At 46.8% G+C, this 21,983-nt stretch overlaps 2 protein-coding genes across 4 annotated transcripts; one reads left to right on the top strand and one right to left on the bottom strand.

The window, feature by feature from the left end:
• Window positions 1-1,070: 1,070 nt before the first annotated feature.
• LOC106740959 (adenylate cyclase type 8-like) lies at window positions 1,071-13,983 on the bottom strand. Of its 3 annotated transcripts, none has more exons than XM_014612470.1 (20): window positions 13,704-13,983; window positions 12,111-12,262; window positions 11,113-11,348; window positions 10,750-10,907; window positions 10,395-10,584; window positions 9,423-9,607; window positions 8,371-8,569; window positions 6,977-7,135; window positions 6,158-6,387; window positions 5,939-6,075; window positions 5,470-5,785; window positions 4,992-5,189; window positions 4,524-4,621; window positions 3,871-4,389; window positions 3,424-3,768; window positions 2,961-3,198; window positions 2,735-2,861; window positions 2,532-2,638; window positions 2,073-2,336; window positions 1,071-1,586 (listed from the first exon to the last, which is right to left on the bottom strand). In XM_014612470.1, the coding sequence occupies exons 2-20, from the start codon at window positions 12,167-12,169 to the stop codon at window positions 1,374-1,376; spliced, it is 3,978 nt and encodes a 1,325-aa protein (XP_014467956.1). In that variant the 5' UTR covers window positions 12,170-12,262; window positions 13,704-13,983; the 3' UTR covers window positions 1,071-1,373. The 3 variants fall into 3 exon arrangements, with proteins under 3 accessions (XP_014467956.1, XP_014467957.1, XP_014467955.1); XM_014612471.1 differs by having other exon boundaries at window positions 12,111-12,159; XM_014612469.1 differs by lacking the exon at window positions 13,704-13,983 and having other exon boundaries at window positions 12,111-12,446.
• A 960-nt stretch (window positions 13,984-14,943) lies between these two features.
• LOC106740979 (ubiquitin carboxyl-terminal hydrolase 45) lies at window positions 14,944-21,872 on the top strand. The gene is made up of 13 exons (XM_014612523.1): window positions 14,944-15,239; window positions 15,463-15,599; window positions 15,670-15,854; window positions 16,939-17,101; window positions 17,243-17,410; window positions 17,613-17,834; window positions 18,035-18,297; window positions 18,416-18,633; window positions 18,856-19,354; window positions 19,569-19,866; window positions 19,956-20,225; window positions 20,344-20,525; window positions 20,679-21,872. The coding sequence occupies exons 1-13, from the start codon at window positions 15,155-15,157 to the stop codon at window positions 20,749-20,751; spliced, it is 2,763 nt and encodes a 920-aa protein (XP_014468009.1). The 5' UTR covers window positions 14,944-15,154; the 3' UTR covers window positions 20,752-21,872.
• The last annotated feature ends 111 nt before the right edge of the window (window positions 21,873-21,983 follow it).

Here is a 21,983-nt window from a genome sequence, read left to right as displayed (position 1 = left end):
TTATTAATTTATTTTAATTGTCGTCGAAGAGTCAATGGAATTTAACGTTTGACGATTACACATCGGGAGATTTACGGGAAACGGATTACTCGCCACTGAAATTCGCTTTATTCATAATTGAATTTTTGTCTCGACGAAACGCGTCGCCTTTTCTCTCTCGTGTTCGTTATCGTTCATATATCCGCAATTCCGTTGACTGCAATCACAAAAGTAAAGTAACAACTACGAGTCGTTGATTATATCTGCGAGAACAAAATAACACTTCTCGTGAGAACTTCTCAGGCCCCATGACGTGATGAAAGGATTGGTAACGTGGGTGAAGAACCAAGCGCGCAGCTCCTCTCTATAAGACCGATTATTTATTATAAGTGCTATATACAGTACATTCAACACATCTTGACAAGATGACACGGAAATAAAATTGGACGACGGCTCTTTTTACATTCCCGCATAACCCGAATAACCCGCATTCGTCGCGCTTATCCATCACAGAATTGGTGCGAAAAGAGTTTACCGTTTCTCTGTTAATAGTAGTAGTAATAACGGTGTACTGTTATCGGAATGATGACGAGCGAATTTTCCACGCGCGTATACGCGGAGTGTATCGCGGCGAAAGTCCAATTTTAAGAACCGTCCGATTTGAAGACAGTCGTTATTGCTTCTCATATTCATTCGAGGAGAGAGAGAGAGAGAGAGAGAGAGAGAGAGAGAGAGAGAGAGAGAGAAATCGAATGAAATCAGGGCATCACTCGAAGCGAATCGGACTCTCAATATCGGATCGAGTCGGTCAGCTCGACCGGAACTAAACCAACGAAGAGAGACCCCTTGTCCGCGACCTTGCTTCAAGACGTAAGAAAATTAACCAATCACGGTCGATTATTCTTCCGATAAACGAACGTGGTTGGTCAATTTGCTTACCACTCACGTCTGAAAGCAAGGTTGCGGACAAGGGGGGAGTGTACCGAAGCTAAGGAGGTAGTAGTCAAACTCGATTAACCCTTTGAGTACTGAATTATTTTAAGATTTTTATGCCCATGGGACGGATTTAATTTGTCGCTATATGGATTAATATGTAAAAGTAATACATTTTATGCCCAAGTAAGCAGATGACGAGTCTCACTCGTCAAATGTACCGAAAGGGTTAATGGAAATTGCTTGGAAAAAACTACACCTTCTTCCCAACATATAATCTCTTCAGCTTCGTTCAACAAGCACGACAAATTTTCTGCACCGCCCAAGTAGAATCGGGTCGTATAAAAGTCGAGATGATCTCAAATTGATGCCGGAATGATATCACGTTGACGTCATCTTGACTCTTATATGACTTGTTCTGCTTGGGCGATTCAAACCATATCGGAACGAGCTCGAACGTTCTACGTTCTTCGCAGCGCTCTGATTTGCTTGCGACGCGCCTGTACCACTCCGTAGACCACCGCAGCGAGACTTCGGCAGGTGCTCCTGTGCCTGGATGTGCCTTCCTGCTGGAGGGTGCCCTTGCCCAACACGAAATACGTCTCCATCGTGCCCTTCCCCTTCACTTCGATCAGCCCGCGCTTCTGCGTCTGGTAACCCCGCGACTCCAGAAACTGCGCATACGCGACGATCGATGTAGGCTAAATGATACGCGGGACGATGTCCGAGGAAAAAATCGAAGGTTCGAGAGATGCAAATATTACGATCGGTCGAAACATTCTTCGATTTCTTTTTCTAGTATCAATGCTTGCGTTCAGCAGACCCAAGCCCTCACTGAGCTTTTTCCTCTATTGAAGAAGCAGCTAATGGCTACTTATTTTACAACTGAAAGTTTCCTATACCGAGGCTGAATTATTCCTTTAGATTCCTTTAGATCTAACAGAATGATCCAATCATAGTTCAAAAAACGCGGCCGTCGTCACTGAATTCTTTGATTTAATTTTCCAATTGGAAAAAGAAATGTTTAAATTTTTCTTTTTCAATTGATTTTTTTCATCGTTCAACGAAATTCGTCGAGAAGTGATTTCTTCTTCTGATATGTATATTCCGACGAGAAAAAACCTTCGAGACTTTCGACGTGTAGTGATTGTAATGGATACCCTGGCGATATCGTGCGGCACTTGTATCTTGCCCATCACGCCCGTGGAGTCCATCCTGGAAGCCTCGTTCACGGTGTTACCCCATATGTCGTAGACCGGCTTGCGGGCTCCGATTACACCTCCCACGAGGGGGCCACAGCTGATGCCCACTCGGAGGTCGAAGTTGTTGAACGAGTGAACGTTCACGTCCTCGAGACGGTGGCGCATGGCCACCGCGTAGTCCACCAGTCTGCACAGGTGTTCCATGTTGTCACCGCTCTTGTCCTGCCGAGTCGATTATTCGATTGGACAAGGATATTTAAACATCCGTTCCCGTCGGGAACGAAGCCGATTCGCGAATAAACGGGATTTGCAACGGGGACTTCACGGTGAAAATCTGCTGAGTTGGGGAAAATCGATCGACATCGCGCGATACTGTCATATGTAATACGTCGAATTTTATATTATTATTATCATTACGGTTTGGCTGGGATTCAGTCCCGACGCGGCCATGTAAGTGGCGCCGACTGTCTTGATCTTCTCGATGCAGTGGAACGGCGTCTCGTCCAGCAACTCGTCAAAGTCGGCTGCGAAGAATTGTTATATTGATAAGACATCGACAAGAGCACATTAATATGAATCTTCAGTTCATCGAATGAAATCATCGATCGATCGCCACGTACCGATGATCTCATTGAGCAAACGAATGCACTCCATTCCCTTGTTCACGTCCTCCGAGTAGAATTCGGTAAAGTTCGGCACGCTGGCGAACATCACGCCGACCTTGTCTCGCGACTGCGAATAGAGCTCCTGCGTCAACAAATCGACAGTTGAGATATTTTTCCTTCGGGATTGTACATATTATACATTTTTATCATAATATCATTCTTCTCTCCGAGAGATATGTACCTCCGGGGCGCGTTCCTGCGTCAGGAAATGATGCGCCACGTGGTCCGGCAGGATGTTCTTCAACAGCTGCATATTGTTATGCCGCGACTCGATCATGTCGCTCAGTTCCCTCTCGGCTTGTTGCTTCCACAGAAAGTCCAAGCGCGACGTCACTTCCACCAGTCTACCGTGGTACGTCACCATCACGAGGAAAACCGCCAGGAACGTCAGCATTTGCGCCGGCAGCGATATTGACGACCTAAAAAGCGGATCAAGATATAGTTTAACCAGCGGATATTTTCAATTTGATTCGGTTAAATTATTGTCCATCCGTTTCTAATCATTATATATATTTCCATTCGTCAAATTTGATTTAACGAAATTTCGACCCGAAATTCGGGAGAAGGCAAAGGCGTCGCATTTTCCTCCTTCGCATTTCTTGCGAGGGCGAAACAGCGATTTCGCGAATCAGAACGCAACTTACACGTTATGCTCTCCTTCGGAGAACATTTCCTTGCACACCACGAGGATCAGCACCGCGTAGACCAGCACGATCGCCGCGGCCAGCGCGGTCTTCACCAGGTAATACAGTTTGAGGGCCGAGGCGAGCGCGATCAGGCACAAGATCCACGTGAAGACCATGTACTCCGGCCGGATACAGCTGCCCACCACGAGTCCGTCCTCGAGGCTGCTCGAGGTCGACGGCTCTTCACTGGTCTCGGTCTTCTCGTCGACGGAGAGGATCCTCCTCTGCGGACCACCCTTGTCCTGTATTCGCGCGACTCGTCGGTAATGCCTCGCGCCTTCCGCTCCGTAATGTTGCTCGTATCTGCAATGTAGATGGGTTTTCTATATTTTTATGCTGGAGAAAATTCAAACGGGAAATTAATAACGTGTCTTAAAAGTGCTGTTTGAATGTGTTCTTACTGACCGTAGGAACCTGAAGAACTCCCGTCTGTTCCTCCCGGGCGCCCTTCCGTTCACCACTTGCGTCAGCTTCAGCTCGATGTCGCTGGAAGCTCCTTCCACGGTATTATTCTCCGTGGCGGGCGCGGCCTTCCGTACTTCGGAGGACTCGTCGCTCAAGGCTGCCTCCAGGAACGTCAAGATGAAGTGATCTACACCCGAGCCGGTGGTGGTGGCGGTCAGTTTCTCCTGAACGGGAAGTGCCGCCGGAGTCGGTGTCTGTTGTTGCTGCTCCAGGACCACTACCTCCGGATAAGGACGCACCATGATGGGACACGTCACCACGCCGATGACGGACGTCAACGCCATCAGGCTGATCACGCCGCAGATGAAGACGGTGCGGTGCTTCTTGTTGTGCACTAACATGGACGACGTGTGTTGCAGGTACGTCGGCATGCTCTTGAATTCCTCCGCCATCACCAGGATCGACGACGCCACCAAGATCACCGTCGTCACCAGGAGGGAGATCAGAAAGATGATGCAGCTGTGATTATTAAAGAGCGACGAGTAATTAATAAAATTCTCGCCTCTTTCTCTCGTGTGTGGTTAATTAGACCGACGAATGAATTTTCGAAATCGAGTCGATGGGGAGGAAATCGTTCGCGAGATTCGACTCACTCGGACAAAATGATGGCCTGACAGGTGGCGATGAAGAGCCAGATGACGAAGCAGCATATCATGTTGGACTTGAACATGTCCTCCCGCAGTTGGTCGAACTGCAGCACACGCAGCCCAAGAGATGCGAGACAGAGCAATCAGTACACATACGAAGCATATTGTGAGAATAACTTTTAACCTCTTCAGGGATATTGACACGTATGTGTACGTTTAATTTTATTTAAAAATTACCGTTATTTATAATTACAAAAATTTTTGAAATTTAAAAATTAAACGTTTTCGAAGTAGGCCATGATGGCTACATGTCAAAATCGGTTCGCAAATAAGGTATCTTTGTTTTTTGTGCACTCCATTAGAACAGATCATAAATAAAAAATTTAAAATTAATCCCAGAAGAGGTTAATAAAACATATTCTTTGGTATTTCAGGTAAAGGGCGGACGATGGTGTCTTTCGGAGTGCACTTCACCTTGGACTCCAGACTCTCGTCGTTGTAGCGCAGCGTCCACGCGTTGATGTTCGCCGACCTCATGCGCTTGTTGCTGGCGGTCTCGATGCCGCCCTTCTTCTCGCCGGCTGTCGGCGAGGTCGCCTTGGTCTTCGCCGTGCCGTTCTCCTCCTCCAGGTACTCAGACTCCAGGTTGCTCATCGACGTAGCCGTGTTCAGCTGCGATCGCAAAGAGAGTGAGTGAGACTTCGTATCTTTCCACCCTCGTGATTCATAGTTTAACCCCTTTGGGTCCACGAATTTTTGTATCGATCTTTTGGAAACTCTGTACCCACGGATTTCTCCAGTCGCTGATTACGAATCGGAAGTCAGAATTTTACAACTCAAGAAATTTGTCAAAATAATTTCAAACTGAGCGGAAAAGGGTGGGAGCCCCAGCGTACCGCCAAGGGTTAACTAATGAACTAATTAGGATATTTCTAATCATTCCAATGCTAACATTCTCGAATGGGATTTCAGGTGTCCAGTCGACCCCGATGTCGTCGTCCACGTTGGAATTGGGCGCGTTGCTGTTAGCGGGTAGGGCGTTGTTGATCTTGAAGCTCTTCTTGCTTTTGTTCGCGGCGTCCTCCTCCGTCAAGACCTTCGGCCTGGAGGAATACTTGCGCCGCGAGCGCAGGGGCTCGACCTGCTTGATGAGGTACGTCACCACGTTCCTGTCCTTCAGGTAGTTGTCGCGCTCGCTACCGTAGCCGGGCTCCACCTCGTAAACGTCGTTTAGGCATTTGAGCGTGTCGGCGGATATGTGCACTCTCCTGCAACGAAATGATATCTCGTTTCGCCGGGGCAATTCCGACGCGACGACGGATTTGAGGTGTGGCGGCCGACGCTTCGTTTTACGGGCCTTCTCACGAAAGAGAATAAGCGTGAATTTGAAAAAGAGGAGGACACGTGATGACATTTATTACCCTGGTATCCCGCCGCTCTCGAGGTGATTCGCGAGCGTGACGTCGTACGACCACACGTCGAATTGCCACTTTCGCAGCCCCAGCACCCCGCACAGCACCGATCCGCTGTGGATCCCTATTCTCATGTTCAGGTCCACCTGTCGATGAGAACGAACGGTTCGCGAAACGCGACACACATCTCGTGCATTCCTCCATGCACGATGGAGTCTCGCGCGTTACCTTCGTGGTGAACCGCACGTCGCGTATCGCCTTGATCATGTGCAGGCCCATCTCCACGCAGCAATGAGCATGGTCGCTCCTGGCGATCGGCAGGCCGGAGATGCAGTAGTAGCAGTCGCCGAGGAGCTTGATGCGCAGACAATGATTCTCCGCCGAGAGCTTGTCGAAGCGCGCGAACAGGTCGTTCAGCACCTTCACCAGCTCCTGCGCGCTGCACTGGCTCGCCAGAGCTTCGAAACCACGGCAAATGACAGGTGATCAATTGAAAGGATGTCTTTCCATGCTAAGAATTATATTACGATACAATCACGGGAATCGTACGCGGAAAAAACAAATCTGATCGCACTAATCAGAAAGGGAACAACTAGATGCATCCTGATTGAAGGAAACAGAATTTCTAGTTGATTCCTTCTGACTCAAATGTGGTTCTCACAATCCGACGTTCCCTTCGACTAGATGCGTCCGATTGTTCTCCTTCTAGTTAATACAACTTTTTTTCTCTCCGTTTTAAGTATGATTGAAGTAACATAAAGCAATATTGTTTCACGGAGGAAACACCACGGGCATTATTTAACTGGACATGGTTGCTGCAACAAAATATTCTGTTATCTTTCGCAAATACGAAAGCGATCGATACAATGGCATGGCGTGTTTGCTTCAATAATATTGCTGTTGAATCAAGAACATTTGTTTTTCAATCACATCGATGCTGTCGAATCAACTGCTCGTTTTCCGTGCGCGCGAACGTAATCCCGTCGTCTCGAGGACGCGATATTCCTCTCGGCGTGAAAGCAACGTAGCGCTCGGGAAGAATCATACCCGTGAATCCTTTGATGTCGGCGAACAAGATGCTGACGTTCTCGTAGCGATGGATGTAGATCCGATGGAACTGATTCGGCGTGAAGGATATCGTTCCCCCTCGGGCGGTCTCGCGCGCGATATCGCGGATCATTTCCTTGGCGACGAAATCGGGCAGGACTGCAACGGAGGATCAAGTCATCCATTCGGTCTTAATTACGCGTCGACCATGCCTGTTGAAAGCGCAACTGGCGTTTTCAAGATCGAGCTACGCGGACATTCATCTTATTTTTCTCTCGTTCCCCCGCAGACTTCGAGGCTCTCTCTCTTTCTCTCTCTCCGTAATTACTTCCGTAATTAAAAAATGAAGTCTGCGGTCGAGGACCGCGCCTAGATCTCACGAAACTGACGCGTTTGCAGCCGCATTGACGATGCGGGCGAGTGAAATATTCGTCACCGTAAATAGAGAAAGTCATAATAGCGACGGTGTGCGCCGGCGTTCCTGAAACAAACAACTCTACGGCGGAGTGTGCGAGCGACGCACACCGGGTCGTGTACAGACATCGCACATGACACAGAATCGCGCGTAACAGGGGCACGCACGTCCACACATATGGACGGTATTTATGTAATCTCGGTGTAATCTATTCGACGGGCGGTATTTTCGTAGTGGCCGCGCGCGCGAGAGAGCGGATCGATATATCGGGTGGGATCGGCGATGGACGTAACGCAAAAGGCTATCGGAAAAACGCGTCCGGCGCAATCGGCCGCGAGATGTCTAGTGACCCTTTTTGACACTCGGCCGAGCAAGTTACACGGACCGGCGAGCGGCGCGTTATAATAAATATGCACACGTCGTTACATAAATACACCGGGGCCTAGTTACGCCCCTGCCGCGCGCTCTCTTTCTCGTCTCGGAAGCAAGGGAGAGGCTTTCGAAAAATCGCAACGTGTAAGCACACACACACGACTGCGTCGACGACTGTCGAAGACCGTTTTCGTATCTCTCTGGACGCGTGAAACTCGCGAGACTCTTTCAAGTCGCGCAAATCTGTCTTTCTCTCTCGGAGGAGGCGCTCCGATTTCAATTCTTTTACGTAAGCCTCGAGCGAGCTTTAGGGCAAAGGTCAGCTTGATCTTGAAAATCACAAGCTCGTCGTACGAGCCTTGTATTAGTCTTAGAACCGCCCGTCGCAAAAATAATAACGCTAATAATTTTAATTACACGCCACGTGTGTTTCCCGTGTTATTTATAGCGTAATGTAGAAAGAGATAACGACGTTTGTTTATCCGTCGAACAATATATACTTGCGATTACTTGTTCCGAGGTACTTTAATCGCGATGAAATTTCCGTTTACAAGAATCGAGAGTCGCTCGAGAGTTCAATACGACGATCTTCTTCCGCGAGATTCACCTGAGAGCAGCAGCTTCTCCTGTCGATTGTTCTCGTTCTGCGTGTGTTGCCTCGTCTCCATGGAACGATGCGTCTCCAGGAAGGCCTGCCGTTGTCCCCTGTCCGTCAGGTACTTGGTGTACATGCCAACCAGGTTCACGGCCAGGTACAGAAGCACGTTCGTCGTCAGCATGCGGACGATGCATGCGACGTCCCGAAACTGCGACAATTTCACATGCGGCTTATTCTTGGAGTTTACGATCTTGTAGAGGAAAGGGTGTAAATGTGGAACCGGCTTGTAATATGGAACTCGCAATTGTGCTAAAACCATTGCTTGAAACTACTGTCAGTAATTACACACACATTAGTAACGTTAGATTCAAGTCACTCGAGAAGGCTAGCATTTAACTCGCGAGTTTAAGTCGCAATATAGAACCAATATTGCAACTAATGTAGTAGTCTTGTCAAGGAAGAGGACGTTAAATGTCGAACTGTTGCCGAGAGCAATTTTGCTTTCATTTTTAAAGAGATTTATTCTTGTTACGTATATAAGACTCACACTTAAACACTTGTGGTTACTCGAGCCACTTTCTTGTCATTTTGTAAGAACGTTCTTCATTATCCTTTTGGTTTATAAATACACTCAAAAAGGTTGAACAAGTAATAAAAAGCTCGTAACATTAGAAGAGAAGGTTTTATCTTTATCTATTTGTTCCATATTAACACTCCATTTGCTCAGTTCCTCGACATGACACGTGTTGAGAAAAATATATGTACCCTTTTAAAAGTTATATATTTATTCCCAATAGCTAATTGTTTTCGGATGTATATGTTAACATTATTGGCGATTATTCATTTAATATATATTTAGACTCTAAATTACAGGTTTTCCTTAACATTTGAAACCGCTCCATGTTTACGCCCTTTACTTGTCCATTAATACTCTCGAAATTTCTCGAGGCGAAATCTCGCTGGGAAAAATTGTCGAGAACGTGTGGCGATTTGTGACGCTGGACGGAGACAGCGGAAAGATATGGAGAAAAAAAAAAGATACGGAATGGTTTCTCTCTCACGTGTGTGGAGTCCCGCAGGAGACTTATACCGGCCATCACCAAGTGTGTTAGCGCCGTTCCGTAGCCGGCGAGAACGCACCACCGCAGCGGCAAGGGCAGCATCGCGTATGGCGCGTACACGACGAAGAGTATGTACCACATGAGCCTCTGCTGCGTGGTAAAGTTCAGACCGGCACCTATGAAACCTACAAACGGCCATGTTCGGGTGCCATGCGTCGTCATGCGTCGACGGGAGCGGAGGACACGAGAGCCTGCGAGAAGCCTCGAATCGCACGCGGGTAGAGGGAGAAACTAATTGGCTAATCGGACTACGCTAATCCATTCAGGACTCGTCTAGGGTGAGATATATGGAAGAACCCGCCGGTCTTGCGTTCTCCGCCGTGGGAATGACGATGCTTGCGACCGCTTCCCGGGTTTCGGTGTTCTTGCTTTGCTTCTACGCTCCGTCGAACATTCGCTCAATTTTAGCTGGCCGGCAGAGCAAGACGGCCCCGTTCGATTCAACCACGGAATCAATAGCGCCGTATCGCCGCGGCCTCGAGTGCGCTCGAGTGTTTCACAGTCCAAAAGGTGTGTTGCATCGTTTCACCGGAGGAGAGAAAAATACCGCAAAATACCGGCCGGTGTATTCTCTCGCAAGTATAATTATTTATCGATACGGGTAGCCCCCGTAGAGTCGAGCCGATACTTCGGCACGCGCCTCTTCTTCCCCGTAGATACGTCTCTCTCTCTCTCTCTCTCTCTCTTTCTCTCGATAATTCCCTCGGCGGAGAACTCAAATCGGTGTGTATTACTGTGACAATAACGACGCTATTATATCGATTGGCTGTAAAAATAATTCCGCTGAAAATAGGATCCGGCGGAAGAATAACCAACTTTTTGCACCAATCCAGGTACTTACTTCTGGACCGAGTGGGAGTGGTTTAATTGTGAGAAAGGATAGGCTCTCGAAACGGGTCGCGTGGGCCTCACCTTGGGAGTTTATTAATAACCATGTGAATATGGAGGCCCAGTATAGGTAATTGTTAGAAAAGCAACGCCACCAGCCGAGCACGCAGACCACCAGATTCGCCGCGATGCAGCACGCGGCCCAGGACAGGGACTCGATGAGGCCTCCGCTGTTTGGGTCCCGTTGCCACAGCCAGATCGCCGTTAACGTGATCTGCGTCGGGGGATCAAAGATCGATTAGCGGGCGAACGATTTCAAGAATAAATAGTTGATCTGTGACACTTGTGAAGCTGTAAAGGAGACCTAAGATCGATCGAATCCTAAGTGCGCTTCTTTTCTCACCTAACCGAGAACATTCGACGCGGCATTTGTACTCACTTTCAAGCCGAGGTCCACGATATTCAGCATTATCAGGGACTTCTGCCGCTGCCGGTTCGAGTAATGAAGGTAGGATGTCTCCAGCTGCTTGTTATGGAAGCTGTTGGTCAGCGAGGGGCAGAATATCCCCTTGTACAGCACTCCCTTCTTGAAGACGTCTGAAACCACGCACATTCGCGACTGCAGTTACACACCCGCATCCACTTACTCTCTGTCTTCATCGGTACTTTTGCTCTCCGATTGATTAATCGATGCGAAGGAAAGCTCGCGCGCTCTCCTGCGAATCAAGTTCAGGTAAAAGAGCCGAGACCGCTCGTCAGCGATCAGTCTCTCTCTCATCGCGGTAAAAGTTCTTTTTCTTACCGCGTTGGGTCTGAGCCTCCTCATCGGCCACGGGCTGCTCCGCGGCGACTTCCGGCTCCGCTTTGGCAACCTCGGCGTTCTCGGCGGGCTCGCTGATGTCCTTCACCTCGGCAACCTCGGGGTCGTTGTTGGACTTCCGGTCCTCCCACGCCGCCAGTCCCTCCCGGCCCAGCCTCTCGGAGGTCAGTTTCTTCACCGCCTTGATCCATAATTGTTTCCTCGGCGAAATGCTCGACCTGTCACGCGATCGCGGGCGATTCGCCGGTTACACGTCGAGAAGCGATCTGGGAGAGACCGTTACCTGGCCGCGATATTTTCACAGATCGATCTGTAATATCTCCCCGAATTCGTCCGTAAAAATTGTCGTATTTCGCGGATATCGTCGTTGTTGCGCGCGCGGTGTCCGATTTCGAAAACTCGGCGGGCCGTCGGCATTGACTCCTCGTCGGAAATGCCAGAGAGTCGGGGGGAACTACGACGGAATGAGTTGAGAATACTCGGTCCCGAGGATAAGTGATGAAATAACTGACTTATTCTGTCCGCTTGCTTATTTATCCATCTACCTCTCTGGAGCTTTTCTTTGTAACGCAAGAAAAACGTAGTCTTGCCTTGTGCGAAATCAAAAGGGCGCGCGCACATCGAGCCTCCGTAAATTACCGCGAACTTTCGCATTTCCGCTGCATCAAACCAGATATGTCGCTCGTAGTTTTTCACGTATGCGCGTGCCACGCGTGCACCTTCTAAATACAACATAATAAAACGCACACATTTTCTGAAAACGCGGCTCGCTTCTTTCACAAGGGTGAAAAGCTTCAGGGGGGTCTCGGGCGAAGCGAGCGCGAATATTCTCGCGACGCTCGCTGCCCGTTGCGTTCAAAAGTCAAATCGTGAAGAAGAAGCGGAGAAAAAAACACGCGCGACCAGGTGAGACGCGGTCCCTTCGCGAAAAGGAAAAGGATAGAGAGAGAGAAAGAGAGAACGATGAAAGCGCTACTCACTCGCTGATGCTCGTGACATCGCTGTCCAGCATCATGCTCCAGGTCTGTTCTGTAATCATTATCTCCCCGATGATCCGCGGAACTGACTGACCGCTCACGTTGTGATCGTCAGTAGTAAGGCTAGTGCCTTAGCATCCGGCATTGTCAGACACCTTGAATGAAAACTGACTGCGAAGAAGCGACGATTGCTTCGCGCGGCGTACCACTTATTACGGGCGTTTCTCCCGAGGTAAGAAGAAGTTTTGCCGAGACGAGCCGAGACAACGAGAAGCGGAGATCGATAGGTCGGTCGGTCGGTCGATCAATCGCCCCGACGAGAACGATCGCGACGGTCTCTCACCCATCCCCCCATTCACCCCCCGTTAACTCCCCCCTCCCCCGCGTGGCCGATCGACGAGATTCCGGGACGACCGGCGATCTCTATCTCTTCGCGACAACCTTAGAGGCGAGATGCGAGAGGCGTCTGCTCCAAGTTTCCCTTCTTTTCCTGCCTCCTCGACGTATCGGGTCGTGACGAAAACGCCTCCGCGCCACAACGGGGACGCCTACTCGCGCCTTCGTCTTTTTTTTCTCACCCTTTTTTTCCTCTCTCTCTCTCCTTTCTTCGTCGGCTCGCTCCCGGGTGTCTTTTTCGACGGTTCTCCGCGTCGTCGCGTCGATTTCTTCATCGATATGTAAGTTGGAAAATCACCGTCGCTTCGCCCCCCCCTCCCCCTCCTATCCCATCGCCGATGTTTCCTCGCGTTTTCCATCCTCGATCGTCGATCATTATATTATTGATAGAATCTACGACGACTTTGACGTTATCATGTGGAAGCCCGTGTTTAGAAATCCCGGACGAGAGGAGGCTGACGTCGAGGTCCACGTCGAAACGTGAAACGGGTCGAAGTAATTAGAACGGGAGGAAGCATTAATCGGAGAAGGCTGACGGTTATTACTCAATTCGTTATTTTCACACTGACGCGATGATTTGGTGAACAGGAATCGGGAACGAGTCTGACTAAAAGCAACCACGAGCCGAAACGTAGACGAGAGGTAAACGTAACGTTGCGCTGAACGGTCTCAACGTGCGTGTCTCGATCTTTTCGAGATAATCTTGTTAATCGTTTTCTTTTTCTATGTAACTGATATAAATTAGGGATTCGTTGTGTTTGATATCGAGAAGCTTTCGGCGAGAGATGAAAATCTATTTTCTCCGATGAAAATTCGGCGCGAAACTTTAGCTTATTACCGTTAAATTAATTACATCTCGCGGTCTTCAACTCGAAATAACGGTCGCTGCTTTATCCCAATTTATACCGTTCTCCTCTTCGTCAGCCACCTTATATCCTCGTAAGACAGAAGCGCCGGTTCCTCCGCGGTATTTTCGTCACGACTCGACGCGTCTTCGAAGAGACGAAAGGAAAAACGAGGTCGTTCGCGATACGGAAAGGTCGGTCAAGAAAAGAAGAAACAACAGAAAGAGGGGAGAACAAAGCGAAGAAGAAGAAGAAGAGGAGGAGGAAGGAAAAATAGAAGAAGACGGTACAAGAGACACTCTTTAAGAAAAAGAAAGAGAGAGAGAGAGAGAGAGCTCGATAGCGAGTAACTTACCTTAATCGTCAGTCCTCAGTAAAGGGAACGGCTCCTTCCGGCCGCGTTCTGGCATCGAGGCCCTTCGCCCACGGGAGAACTCGAAAATCGCGCGCGCTCCTCGACGAGTCAGCCGACGAGCGGGATCTACGAGGTGTCCGCGAAGTTCAGAGTGCGCTCGTCGACGGCCGCCCATCCCTCCTCGGATCCGACGATCCGGAGGAGGGGCGGTCACACAGTCCGACGTAGTCGACACCCTAGCGGAGTAATCCACGGCGATTGTCGCCGTCGATTGAAGGCTGCCGCGTAATTAAGTCTGAAATATAATATGAATTTTTAGCGGGACATCGATTTGCCGCTCTGTTGACGCGTTGAAGAAGACTCAACGATGGGCAGCCGCGAGTTTCTCGCGCGGAGAATCGCGGTCGAAATACGACTTTCAATACGCCATACGAAAGATACGTTTCGACTTTTGCTCACTCTCGACCTGTGAGCGAAAAGATCGAGAGCGTTGTAAAATCGATGGAGAGATATCGTCGGACGAAAGAGAAGGGAGAGAAATATCTGGGCGGAAGAAAGTTTCGCCGTTGACGATAGAAATTGATAGACTGAAATCACAGCCTCCTGTCGCACTTCAACGGTCGATTTTCACGTCAGACTTAAACGCGTCCTTGTCATATCGAGCGCGTGAGATTCGCGAGAATAATTGTACCCAACGCGAGATATCGCCCTTATCGCCCTTATCGTTTACCTCAGATTTTATTCAAGCAAATTCTGCTCTTAGCAGAAAATGATAGCGAAAGTTTGAACCGTGTAGCGTAATTATTCAACTCGATCTATTTTCTCTCTCTTTCTCTCTCTCTCTCTCTCTCGAAGTAATCCTACGAATAATTTGTCGCTTTTGAGTCACAAAGAGCTCGCCTTAACAGTGAGCACAATGTCATAAGACGCTGTATTTAAGAAAATGCGCAATTTAAGCTACAAATCTGCCTAACTCACCGTTTAACCTTTGCCGACAAATGAGATTATTTACCTGACTCGATGCGTCGTGCCGCTAAAAATGAAGCACCATTCTACTCGACCGCGAAATGAAACTAGTGGCGCCACGTGGCGGAGCCATCGTAAACCCGATGCAAATCTCTTCCACTGCTCAGTCGGTGAGGTAGATTCCGGTGGTACCGCTTGAGAAGTTTGGCGGAATCGCTGGAGCTTCGCCCGCTAGAGTGCGTTGAGGCCCGCATCTTCTAGCTGAAGTTTCTCTCTCTCTCCCTCTCTCCTTGATTCATCATCGTTTCATGCTTCGGAGCGCGGACTGGCGTGTGTGTTCCTCGCACGGAGTTTCCACATGTTTTTTTTACGCACGCGAACGTCAGGGATTAGCTGACGAGCGAGGTGATCCTAGTGCGCGGTGAGCTGGAAGACGCGCACGCGGATAACGCGAACGATAACGTCCACGGGTTGAAGCGAGCGAGATGAGCAAGAAACGGAACAGGCAACCGGACGCGAACGCGGAAGTCAGCGACGCCTCCACCGAATCCTGCGAGGAGGCGAGCACAGGTTAGAAGCTTGAGTGCATCCGCACCCGAATAGACTGTTCTTTGGGCAGGCCGTGTGTCCTAAAACTACCTTGGCTTATCTGATTCTCGCGACTTCCTTGAGAATCACCGACTCCTCAAAATTATTTCTTGTACCTGTAGAATCCAAAAAAAGCAATATCAATCACTCTTGAGATTGTACTGTAACGATTATCTAGCGTACTGATAAGTGCTGATTATCCCAGCGGTAGGTGTGAAATGTCCACACATAGCCAAGGCTATCAATCTAACGAAAGTGAAGAAGAACCTAAAGAAGACTGGTGTGGACGAATGTTCCATGTGCAAGAAGCTGGAGGTGGACTTCAAGAAAGAGGATGAACAGGTAGTGTAAATTGTACGGACTACTTAGGTATACATCAGGGCAGGATCTAACGTTTCCTGGATATTTTCAGCATATCACGAGGCCTTTGTGGGTTTGTCTGCAATGTGGGGAATTAAGCTGTGATAAGGAAGAAGGCCAGCATGCTATCGGTCACTACAAGAGGCCTCACAGTGACTGTCACTGTATGGTGACAGATACTCATCATTGGAATGTTTGGTGTTATCAGTGCAATGTTGAAGTTCATCCCAGCAGCAGGTGAGTTTCTATCATCATCGGATTGGAAGGAAAGTTTGCAGTGTTTTATCAAAGTGAAATTCGAAGATAATGTTTGCGCATAGAATTTTCAACCACACACGTGCCATTTCGTTCCACCACTTTTCTTATTCCTGGTGACCACAGGAAGAAGGCCCTTTCGAGGCAGAGCAGTTGGGAGATTTGCTTCCCTCTGTTGAGTAGTCTTCACTAGGACTTAGTGACTCGTAGCAAGTGTGGACAGCCGTTAACGTCTTTGTCCCTGTGGCACAGGGCTTTTCTTTATGCCAAGGGCGCATCGAAAACCTTGATACCATACCAAACCTACCACCAGGGACAATTGTAAAATATTTAACATAGAATCTCCCCCTCAAGCGCACGAAGAGCAGAGGTCACCGCTCGGTCGACCGCATTGGAACGCATTGGAAGACAAAAGCGGCCTGAGCGCTTGCGGAACGCTCCTATATAGATGTCGTGAGCGGATTCGCTCACGGGAGGACCGCTTAAACGGCGCGCCATCTCGCAGCGTACGCCGCGAGTTACGGGGCGCGGAACCGCGCGCGGCAATTCGGCGCTCGGGGGGGCTTTGCTGCGGCGAGCTTTGCTCGATCCACAACAAACGTCAAATGGCGAAAGTTCAACTTCTTTTCCTCCATTTTCACTTTTTACGTAAACACTGAAAATTCACAAATTGCAGAGAAAGACACGTTGAAATGTTTACTTTCAGTGCTGCGTTCGAAAATCCTACTCGACGGTTAAAGTAACGTTAATCAATCAACCACGATAAAGAGATCTTGCCTCTTTTCATCCTAATTGGTCAATTAAATGCTACCCGTCGACTTCAAGGCTTGTTGAACGCGGCCTAGAATACGTACACGTGTCATATGTTTCAACCGAAACGAATTCATGTATTCGGACGCCACCTGTTGAAAAACGCTACGAACTTCGGTTCCAACTCAATATGTCAATATTTGATTCAATATATGCGTATACACAAAATCACTCATATAGTTTGTATATAATATGATAATGATTGATATATAATTATATCTTTCGCGGTTATTCATATTTTCTATTCTTCTTACAGGAAAAAGCTGCTCGAAATTGTGGAATTCATAAAAAAGTATGTCGCCATGCCACATATACCTCAGCAATCGAAGATGCCTGTGACTCAGTGCCAAAAAGAAATGATAGTCGATGTACAGAGCAAGGAAAAGCATAAAATTTTGAACAATCTTCCCAAAGTCGGGGTATGTTTATGTTTAGCATATAAATGTGTATAATAACACAAAACAAATTTTCAAATACCTCTCTAATAGTGCTTGATGTTTCCAGTTCTAACCTGTAATAATTGAAATATAACAATTGTAATTTTTTTAACTGCCAAACAGGGCTTAGCGAACCTAGGAAATACTTGTTTCTTCAATGCTGTGCTTCAGTGTCTGGCACAGACCCCTTATTTAGTAAAGGTACTGGATGATCTACGTCTACCCGGGCAGAAATTTGTCTTACCAGGTGGAAAGCACAAGCTTGTTGACAATGAGGATGAAGTGGAACTGGTATATTTACAAGATTTCAAATTGTAGTTGTCTTTCATTGTTCGAAGAAAATCATTCAGTATCATATCACTCGATGATTGTGTATATGTGAAACTATAGTTTATTTCATTTATTTTTTCAGCCTTTTCTTGGTTATATCATTATATTTATTTTGACTCTGCATGTGACTTCGCACGATGCTCATGCTTCATTTAACTTTTAGCCACCAATTGAAGGTACTTTGGAGCGATGGGGCAGTTTTACGTCGGTTCTTTGCGAGACCTTATCGAAGATGCAGAGTACCAACGGACATCAGACTTACACGCCCACGAATCTTCTTTGCAAGCTCAAGAAGAAGACTACACAGTGCGTGGACGGTGGTCAGCATGACTCGCACGAGTTTCTGCGACATTTGTTGGAAATAGTACGGAACGAGGATCTTCGAGTGAGTGAAATAACTCTCTTAATTATTGTTCTGCTTCTAATATCCTGCCCAATTTGAAATCTTCAGCCAAGCACTCTCATCTTTTAAAATAATCTGTATCTGAATCAATATCAGGTCGATCCAGCTAGAATAATTGAACATCCAACGCGCTATACCAGAGAGCTTTACTTAGAAATTAAAGTTTCATACTTGCTTCGCAGAGATATCAGAGTATAATCCTGAAAGAAGTTGGTCTAAGTGAAAAGACTAACCCAGGCGGTGTGGAGAAAGGTCTGAAGTCTCGGGTAAAATTCTACGGTTACCAGGCTAGCACGCGATTGTTGGGGCCGGAAGTGGTATTCCGGGGTGTCCTAGTATCCACCTTGGAATGCCTCGATTGCCATCACTCCTCACAACGTACCGAGCCGTTCCTGGATCTGAGTTTACCCGTCACTCCGGACAAGCCGCAGCCGCCGATCTTGAAGTAAGGAGGAGACAGTTTCTTACTTCTCAAACCAGTCCCTCTTGTATAATTATGATTGCATAATTTTATTAATTTTATCTACAAATAAATTGCAAATTGCTGTTTTTTTTATACACAGGAGGAAGAACAGCGGCTTCGAGGATACATTTGACACGATGAATACTCAGACACGCGAATGGCAAATCTCCGATACATCCCGGAAACAGCCAAAGAAGGAGAAGAAGGCAGCGAGGAAAAACCGGAAGTATAAGAGGCATGAGAATCATAATAATTCTAGCATATTAATGGAGCAGAATAATCCCGTGGAAGAAAATAATGACAGCGTTCTGAAGTCAGGTATAATCCTTTTTACCTCCGACGATACACTTTTACCGTTCCTGTGCTGCCACAGACGTGGAAAATCTGCTCATAACACTACTAGTGTTCTGGTCTTCTGTGATATCGGTGTCTCAGAAAAAGAACGCCTTGTAAATTTTTTCTGTCGTTTCATCGGTTTTTCTGGCATATCTTTTTTTTCCTACTTCGTTCTACTTTTCATTTTCCTAATATATATTTTAGAAGAGAGCGACGCTGATGTAGAGGACAACATCGAGGTGGACAACTTCCATCCGGAGGTCGGAGAATCAGGTTACAGCTCGGAGAAGGCGTCCGCCGTCGCTAGTCCAATATCTCCCGCTGATCACCTCCATCACCACTCGAACAGTGATCTCAACTGCGACGTAAACGACGTGTCTAATCTGGACGACGGTAACCTGGACAACAACCTCGACTCGGCACAAGTTAGACAACCGGCGAACATTAACGCGTTAACTAGCCCTAGTCCAACCGACGTGTCGATGACGGACTTGACTCAAATCAGGATGTCGTCCGAGAAGGCAGACAGGAACGTCGGTACCGTCAGCTCTGAGAATGAAGCGTCGGCAGCTGCACTGTCCACCTCTATGATCGTCAATTCTGACGTTACGAGCCCAGAGGCGCCCACTGCGAGCCTGAGCAGCTCCAGCGCGTCCAAAGAGAGCCCCGCTAGTCCTCTCAACCGTGATAAAGTCACGGAGAAGTTAGTCGATATTTTACATCGTTTGTTGATCCTTTTCGAATCAGAATTTTAGTGTTTCTCAATTTTGAGAATTTCAGAATCATATTAAACCTTGACGTTCAAAATGTTTGAGATTCTTCTGGATCTTTTAAGTTTGACTATAATCTTTGTGAAAAGTCTGTATTTAAGAAATATGAATGAACACTTGTACTCTTAAACATGAATGTTTCTTCAGGTTAGACGACGTCGAAGCATGGATGGAAGCTACTTTACCAAGGTGCAATAGAAGGAAATACAACGAGACTTCCAACGGGGACGATCCTGAGGAACAAGACTTGTGTAACGGGGTCGGTGATATAATGACGGGCATGTCCAGGCTGGGGATTGGAAGTGGGCATCAATCACCTGGCAGATACTCAACCAAGGAGGGAGAATGTTCCGTGGAGTCGTGTTTGAATCAATTCACCGCCCTGGAACTAATGACGGGGAGTAATAAAGTCGTGTGTGAAGCGTGTACAGCCCGCGAGAGAAAGGTATAACATATTTACTCGAGGGGAAATTGTTTCAAACCATGTTTCCATTTCATATAATGAAATTATCTTACACTATCTTTTATTTTCAGGGACAAGAAGGTCCGTCAAAAATGGTGTGCACTTCGAGTACCAAGCAGTACCTCGTCTCTCAGGTACCTCCGGTGCTGATACTGCATCTGAAGAGATTCCAAACACAGAGAGTTGGCGTCCGTAAGGTTTTCAAGCATGTATCGTTCCCGATATTGCTGGACTTGGCGCCGGTTTGTAAAGGCCATAAGAAACCTCGGCTTTACGCACTCTACGGCGTCGTCGAGCATAGCGGGAACGTCCATGGTGGCCATTATGTTGCTTACGTCAAGGTAAACTGCAAAATTGTTGTAGAATTCAGAATAATAGAGTTTAGTGGCAACATATGATTATAGCATTGTCAATGTATATCAAATACTTCCCTGTGTGTGTTCATTAATACGTTAACAGACAAGACTACCGTTACCATCGGACGATCCTCGCTGGGATTTTCTTTCCAAGGATAAAGGTGCTAAGGCAGATGACGAATCGTCGAACGGTTCTAGCTCAGAGTCTGAGGGAGAAGAAGCGTCGGCGAAAGCCACGTCCGTGGAACCACCACCCGGAAGATGGTACTACGTATCAGATTCTCGGTAAGGCTAATTAATAATATAATTTATATTGTTAGTTATTAATTGTAATTATTATGTATAGAATATTTACTACTACTACCGGTGAGACACGCATTATTGTACTGTTCTTTATCTTTCGCATCCATAAATTCACATCACTTGTTTCCGTCGCAGAGTGTCGGAAGTGGATGAAAATACGGTATTGCAGAGCCAAGCGTATCTCTTATTTTACGAGAGGATTCTTTGATTCGTCAGAAGCCTGCGCAGTGGAACAAAATCAGAAACCAAGGGAGTCGCGTTCGCATTTTTCGACCGAGCAGACAAACGGACTTGTATAATCAATTTCCTAATTCTACAATTTTTAGTATCGTACTGTGCGTTTTATCAGAGATGTACGATATATATTTAACTGGCGCGTATATAATTTAACGAATTATTTATACATTTGCAAAAAAGCTGTAACCTAATACAGGTATCGGACGTTAGATTCTCTCCTACAATCGACGATAACTTGCAGATACTATGAACAAAAAGTAATTTTTACAATCAGATATTTGAATCGATTAATTTTTGGGAATCTGTGTATTTCCAGACTTCTGGATTCTCAGATTTCTAAAAATTTGGATAACGCAAATCGGAGTTACTTATAATATTTCTTCCCTGATGGTTAGATTATATTAGTTTCAATCAGAGCATTTAAAAGCGATCGTTAGAAGCAGGACCAAATAAATAAAGAGAGTCCGAGAATTTTTCATCACAAAACACGAAAATTACTCCGGTTTATGATACGTTATTTTTACACAGTTGTAAAATGCGTGAAATTTAATTGCTCATAATTCTGTGTGTTTAAAAAATTTATATTCTTATTATTCTTTTATTACTCGTATTAGGATTATGCAAGGAGAGAACAATTTCAGAACAGAAAGTCTGGAGATGCGCGATAGTGTAATTTGTAAATCAAGATGAATCACGATATTGTTGAAACAGCATGTTAGGGATTTTTTTTTCAATAGCATACTTCGATTACGGTAAATGCTGAAATATTATATTCGACGTAATATCAGTTACCATGACAATTATTCGAACGGACACAACAATTATTTACCTAGGTAAACCACCCTTGTATTATCACTTACGCGCTGATTGTAACCACCCTTGTATTATCACTTACTTACGTGCTGATTGTAAATTTCATATTTACTGTAAACGAAACGCGTTATTGCGACGAAAAATCTCTGGTATGCGAGCTACAATAGCAATTAATGCGATTTAAGGAAAAGCCACCTCTGTTGCGTTCTTATTGCGAATAACAATGTACACGTGATTGCATTTATAATAAATTTATTGCGACGATAGGTGACTCACTAATGAAGTGACTTATCTTGCCGCTTATCCCTTTGCAAAAAAATCGGTCTCTTCTCTGATTCGACATTCATACCTGTTTGACTCGCCATTGATTTGTACTATGGCCGAAAATTT

Source organism: Dinoponera quadriceps, unplaced genomic scaffold, assembly GCF_001313825.1.
Source record: "Dinoponera quadriceps isolate SergipeBrazil2010 unplaced genomic scaffold, ASM131382v1 scaffold397, whole genome shotgun sequence".
Lineage (NCBI taxonomy): Eukaryota > Metazoa > Arthropoda > Insecta > Hymenoptera > Formicidae > Dinoponera > Dinoponera quadriceps.
The sequence above is the reverse complement of the archived record's forward strand: the minus strand, read 5'-3'. Positions and strand labels throughout refer to the sequence as shown.

What these genes read in the sequence shown, in the direction of transcription:
- LOC106740959 (XM_014612470.1), bottom strand. Translation starts at nt 12,169, where the DNA reads ATGATTACAGAACAGACCTGGAGCATGATGCTGGACAGCGATGTCACG. An exon ending in CTGAAATCCCATTCGAGAAT is followed by an intron (nt 5,190 to 5,469) that starts GTTAGCATTGGA and finishes TTGCGATCGCAG; the next exon opens with CTGAACACGGCTACGTCGAT. An exon ending in ACGAGAGTCTGGAGTCCAAG is followed by an intron (nt 4,622 to 4,991) that starts GTGAAGTGCACT and finishes CGTGTGCTGCAG; the next exon opens with TTCGACCAACTGCGGGAGGA.
- LOC106740979 (XM_014612523.1), top strand. Translation starts at nt 15,155, where the DNA reads ATGAGCAAGAAACGGAACAGGCAACCGGACGCGAACGCGGAAGTCAGC. An exon ending in CTGCGAGGAGGCGAGCACAG is followed by an intron (nt 15,240 to 15,462) that starts GTTAGAAGCTTG and finishes TGATTATCCCAG; the next exon opens with CGGTAGGTGTGAAATGTCCA. An exon ending in CCGCAGCCGCCGATCTTGAA is followed by an intron (nt 18,298 to 18,415) that starts GTAAGGAGGAGA and finishes TTTTATACACAG; the next exon opens with GAGGAAGAACAGCGGCTTCG.